Source organism: Spermophilus citellus, assembly GCF_964194105.1.
Source record: "Spermophilus citellus genome assembly, chromosome: 3".
NCBI classification, from domain to species: Eukaryota; Metazoa; Chordata; class Mammalia; order Rodentia; family Sciuridae; genus Spermophilus; species Spermophilus citellus.
This window is the reverse complement of record NC_138184.1, coordinates 116,627,764-116,633,763: the sequence shown is the minus strand read 5'-3', so window position 1 is coordinate 116,633,763 and position 6,000 is coordinate 116,627,764. Positions and strand designations below refer to the sequence as shown.

The following is a 6,000-nucleotide window of genomic DNA, read 5'->3' as shown; positions in this document are numbered from 1 at the left end:
GGAAGAGTCCCTAGGTGAAGGGGTTGTTAGAGACAATGCCACAAGCAGGTGATCCCTGGCCCTCAGAGAAGAGGAGCCAGAGGTGAAATCCGGGCAGTCGGGGGAGGGAAGACAGCTCTTGTCCTCATGGAACCACAAAAGCAGGCCCCACCACCCAGCCCTGGTCTTGCCACCTCAATAGTTTGAGCGACAAGCAAACCGAGGAAGCCCGTGACAAACTGTTAGAGCTTAGAATTTTTATTAAAACAATCACTTAAATTACAACAGTCCCCAGAATAGGAAAAAGCCTTCCAAGGTCTGGTCCTGACAGGAGGTGTGAGTCAGGCCCTACAGGAAGAAGTGCTGCTTGACATCTCTGAAAATGGATGCAGCGTCCCTGGAATCCCACGAGGGCCGGCTTGGCCCCAGGGCCACTGGGAGAGACTGAATCCTTGCCAAGGCTGCTCCGCCAGGGGCTGTGAGGCCCCAGCCCTGTCAGGGAGGAACACTTAGTCACTGTCGCTGGTTGTCAGCCTCTGGACTTTTGAAAAAGAGAAAGAGAGCGAGAAACCTGTCCCCCAAGATGACAGAACAGTCACTCACAAAATGTTATGTAATGCCACAGGGCGTTGTCTAGCAAGGCCTGGCAGGTGCATGAATAATGGGGGGTGACCACGGGTCAGAGTGCTGCTGTGGCTGGGGTGGGGCCTCAATTAAACATGTGGGAACGGCTATGGGCCAACAGCATGACCTCACAGAGTCCCGAGCTGGGCAGTGACTTCATGACTGCTTTCAGTATTGGTGGCACTTCTGCCTAAAAGCCACCAGAAGCACTGGTAGTGAAATAATCATGGCCAGAACCTTGCTCTCTATGAACTTCCGAGACTTCCTTACTTGACAAGCTCCCAAGCTCTACAAAATGCTCACCAGAGCCAGGCGTGGTGGCACACGACTATAACCCCAGAGTCAGGAAGCTCTGGCAGGAGGATTGCAAGTTCGAGGCCAGCTTTGGCAACTTAGCAAGACCCTGTCTCAAAAGAAAAACAATAAAGGACTGAGGACTTAGCTCAGTGGTAAAGTACTCCTGGATTCAATTCCCAGTACCCAAAACAAACAAACAAAAACAAAAAAACTCTCAGGAGGCTGAGGCAGGAGGATCATGAGGTCAAAGCCAGCCTCAGCAAAAAGCAAGGCCCTAAGCAACTCAGTGAGACCCTGTCTCTAAATAAAATACAAAATAGGGCTGGGGATGGGGCTCAGTGGTCCAGTGCCCCCCCGAGTTCAATCCCCGGCACCAAAAAGACCACCCCCCTAAACAAACCAGAAAACAAAAACTCACTAGACAGAACAGTCACCTCGGCTAAGGCACAAGTCTCTGAAAACCAAGCGCTGCTTTCATTCTTCCTCCTTCTACTGGGGCTCAACATTCTGAGGACCCCATCTTCTCCCTCCAGAGAGGGCCGAAGGGCTTCTGGCTGTTAGTGTCACTGGCAGGCCCTCCTTCCTGGGTCAGCTGGGCCCCAGGTGGCCATAGCTCAGCGTGGCCACATGGCTTGGCATTTCTTGGACTTCAGAGATACACACAGCAGTTAAATTAAAAACACAGCCCGACATCATTTTTATAAACGACTATCATGCTCCTGTGCCCCACAGCCACTGTTAAAGATTAAATTTACAGATCGGGAGGAAAGTAAGTCCTGGTAGAAATTCAGGGATGGGTTTTACACCCAAGAAGACAGAGCAAGGCACAAAAGCCAGACCTGACTTTGCAAATGCCCAAGGCTTCAGCTCCCGAGGACTCTCCCTATCTGCCACAGCCATCTGCTTTCAGATTCTAGACTGGAGTCCCTCCCTGAGTGTCCAGAGCTGGCTTCCTAGGGGCAAGGTGGCTCAAGAAGGGGGCAGCCAGCCCAGGACATTGTTAGATCAGCCTGACAGTGGAAACAAAGCCGGATCTCACCAGCGAGTCTCAGTTCCTCAAAACCAAATGGAATCACCTGAGATGGCCTCTGCCCTCGGGACATCTCGAGGCCCTCATCTGTCTTCAGTTAATAAGTGTCTTTTCCCTGATTAAGACATATCACCTGCCCTGCGTTAAGGCCTAGGTGTTAGGACCTAAGGGCCCTGGTTGGCCTCAGCTGCAACAGGAGTCATGGAGAAAAGGATCCGAGGTGGCCCCAGACCCTGGAGTGAGTGAGTCATGGGGTGAGTGCTGCCAGGCACCTGTGTGAGCACCGACTTCGAGTGGACACCTGAGTCAGGCGCCAGCTGGAAGGGATGAGAGAGACCTCGCTGGGCCCTCAAGGGGACACAAAATAAAGGGGCTTCGGTGGTGGGGGGGGTACAAAGAAACAGCAAAATGAAGCCCAGGTATAAGTGAAGGTCCTGCTGGCATGTGGCCTAGAGGAGGGGTGAGGCAGGAGGACTAGGCTCTGAAGCGTGGTGTTAGAACAGCTAGAAGTACCTGTGGGGCCTCGGAGCTCATGGAGCACCCCCCACACTCCTGGTCATGCCTGGGGTTCCAGGCACTGATGAGAACATGACCAGGAAGCCCCCCATCCTCCATAGGCAGGGGGACAGGGAAGACACATGTGGCTCCCACCTGCCTCTCTGACCAGGGCTGGGGTGGCTGTGGGGGCAGTGAACACTGTACCGTCAGATCCCTACACTGCTCTATTTGCCTCCCAGTCGCTCGGCTGGCTGGTGGCCATTCATCACAGCTTCTTCCCCGAGTCTCCCCAGTCGCAGCTGGCCTGCCTGTCCCAGCAGCTGGCAGCCGGCACTGTCTCGGCGCTGCCTCGCTGAGGACTCATCGCTTTGCGGGTCCCGAGCTTCAGGCAAGCTCACCGCTGACGTGTGGCAACAGGCGGCTCTGGGCCCCCAGCACAGCCAGGCCTACTGCTTCACTGTGCCAGGTCCTCGCCTGTGGAGGGCAGGGACGTCCCGGAACCCTGAGCAGGGTGGAGTAGCAAGACTAGCCTCCTGGCCTCTAGGCGGCCTCTGCACTTCACTCCCTACAACCATTTCCCAGACAAGGCTCTGGAGGTCAGCGCTGGGCAGGCAGGCAGGCAGGCAGACAGAGACAGACACACATACACACACACACCATGGTGCTGGAACAGAGGAAGTATGGGATCCCACATAAGACAAAAAAGGACAAACACTTCTCAAAAAAATTAAAGTCGCAGGTCAGGAGAACTAGAACGCCATGAGAGAAATCTCTGCAGGGTCGTAGTTCAAAGGCAATTGCACATGAAGGGGGCTGGGCTCTCCACTAAGCTGGGGGAAATTCTGGAGCTCCCACAGGAGCCCCCAGGTAGCCCCTAGGGGTGGTTTCCATGGTGTTGGACCCATCCCGCTGGTGCCAGAAGCAGCAGAAGTGGCAGATCCTGGGGTGGCCCGGTCACTTGTTAGAGCTCTTCAAAGAAGGCCACTCGAGACTTGGCACTCTGCAAAGTGAGCTGTAAGAGAGCAGAGAAGAAGTGAAAGGGGCAGTGTGTTTCTGTCCTTTTATGTGGGATCCCTTCCTGTTGCACGGACTAACCTCAAAGGTGGTCTGGAGTGACGGGGAGGCTTGTTCAAGGAGATGTTCAAGAGGCTGGTGGTCAAGTTCAAATAGGATTCCAGACTTGCCCCAGCTTTCAAATTAGGTGACAAAGGAGGACATGCCAGGAGGCATGGATGGTGGGCAGAAGCCATGTTAGCAAGAAAATGTCATCAGCGTTGCCATTTCATAGAAGATAAGGGTCCCTAGATATTTTACCAGATTCTCATATATTCTTGTCTACAAAAGACTGAGATGTCACCTCTGTGGTATCTACAGCAACACCAGCCTGGGATTCTTATCATTTCTGGACCAGGAAGACCCAGCTCAGCAGGGCAAACCTCTCAGTCCTGACTCCCAGGTAAGGCAAACCATACTTGGGGAAGGCAGGCCCGGGTTAGACAAGGAAGGGCTTGTCCCTTCTGCTCCTAGTGGCCTCAAAGCAGACCTGCTTTGAGGAGCTGAGAGGGATGTCTCCTGATGAGCACGGAGGCAGCAGTTTCCCCATGTGGGACAGGCAGAGGGGACAGTGTATATGGGCAGCATTCTGGCCATCAACTGTCAGGTCTTCCCAGGAAGAACACTGCCCAAGAAGAATGGCGTCAGAGAAGCTCAGAAGGGGAGAGGTGGATCAGGGGCCACACTCTGAGCATGGTAGAGTTTGTGCTTCCTGAGTCCCTGACTCTGAGGCCACTTGGTAGCCTTTTCCCCAAACAGAAGGATCTGGCACAAGTGTCTTCCTGATGCCCTGTTCTGCTCCTGAAATAGACCCACTGGGGCAAGACCGTGCATTCTAGATTTAGCTCCAGAACTTTCTATAGGAGAGATGGCAAAGGGACAGCAGGGAGTCCATCTTCATATCCCCAAAACGTTTAGTTTAGTGCGTGGCATTGGGTAGGAGCGCAGAGCATGTTGAGTGAATAATGTGAATTGTAATGACAGTTAAGTGGCAAGATAGGGGGAAGGCAGGAGCTCCGCAAGGAGCTGAGAAAGGCCCAGGCGAACCCGCTCCACCCTCAGCTCTCGGGGCGGTGGGGGGGGGCCCAGGGAACACCCTTAACCTCTGAGTCTCTCTACTCGGAAGTAAGCCATGGGGCAGGCTAGCTGGTCATGCCCTCCTCACCCTCCAACCTCAGGCCATCTCCAAATCTGAAGAGCCCTCAGTCTTACCCAGGGCTCTACAAAGGGCACGGGAGGGAGACTCCAAACCAACCACTTCACCATCAAAAGACAGGCAGCATTAGCGAGCTCAAAATGAGACAGCTTGAGAGCCGACTCTTTAAATCCTGCCAAATCTTTTGGCCTTGAAGTTCCCGACTAACAAGCGGAATGCAGGGAGGCATCTGAGCCGTTTCCTTCAGTGGAACCAATTCCAGAAGCCCTTTGGAAGCCCACTTCTGATGGGAATGGAGACAGCTTTTCTTTGCTGAAATGGAACTCACTCCAGAAGGGAGCTGCGTGTGGATGGGCTTCTCCCTCAGTGCCATCAGAGAAGGGCCAGCAATTGTGTGCCCTGTGATAATGGGAACCAGGAGGGTAACCAGAAAGACAGATTCAATTGCCAGAGAACTTCTGGGACAAAACCCCTCTCAGCTCAGGGTTGGAATCAAATGGTGTGTACCCACATTTCCACTCTGGCTTCCCCCACACTTCTGAGAAGACCTCAGAAGGCTCCTTAGAGGGCAGAGGCCCTGTAGGGGACAAAGCCATGCTCACAGCCACTTTGAGTCAAACATAAGCACGGCTGACCCAAGGCCCATGTGGCCCATTGACCAGCTGGGTGGCCCTGGGTGGGTCACTGAATCCCTCTGGCCTCAGTTCCCAGCACATGCAGGGTGTGGCAGGCCCTTCCTCACAGGGGACCTGCAGGGAACTGGGAAACGCTTGTGAAGCTCTCAGCGCCACTCCTGGCACGTGCTGAGAGCCTGGCAGCTGTTATTACTAATAGCAGCATCACGTTCCTTCCCTCCCCCAGCGCTGGCTCCTCTCCTCCCGGGGGCAGCAGAGCAGAGTGCTTGTCAGGAAGGGCTGCAGGCAAAGGCAGGGTCATGGCCTCTGAGACAGGGCAAGCGCTGCCCCAGAGGCCTGGCTACTTCCCCAGGCAGGGAGCCCAGGCTGTGGGGGCCTCCGAGAGCCTCCTGCCCGTTTGCACAATGCTGGCTCCAAGAATTCCTGGATCCTCTACCAGAGAGTGTGCTGGCTGTCCCCTCGAGGTGCCAGGGGAGGGTTTTGGCAGCGCTGGTAGCGCCAGATTCCAGTTACTCAAGCATGTGCTTGTTAGGAGGCTAAGCGCTCTTTGGTGGGCGGGCCACTTCCCAATCAGTGTCCACCCCTGCTGCAGGGCAGGGCTCAGCCCACCTCTTCTCTTGCCAGACCAGGAATTTGTCTTCAGCTTCACAGAAAGGAAAGGCTTGCAGTAAAGTTGATATTCTGACCATGCAAGAGAGAGAGAGGGCATCACAGTTGTCCAAAAGGTC

At 54.5% G+C, this 6,000-nt stretch overlaps 1 protein-coding gene across 3 annotated transcripts in view; it reads right to left on the bottom strand.

Annotated features, from left to right (window-relative positions):
* Nucleotides 1-221: 221 nt before the first annotated feature.
* Nucleotides 222-6,000, bottom strand: part of NF2 (NF2, moesin-ezrin-radixin like (MERLIN) tumor suppressor) — an 87,071-nt gene continuing 81,292 nt past the window's right edge. For all 3 annotated transcript variants that reach the window (XM_081285729.1, XM_081285728.1, XM_081285727.1), the window contains one exon: nucleotides 222-3,440. Coding sequence is in view for 1 of the 3 variants with exons in the window: in XM_081285727.1 (XP_081141853.1) it covers nucleotides 3,390-3,440 (51 nt within the window). In the remaining 2 variants the exon portion in view is untranslated. The remainder of the gene's footprint in view (nucleotides 3,441-6,000) is intronic.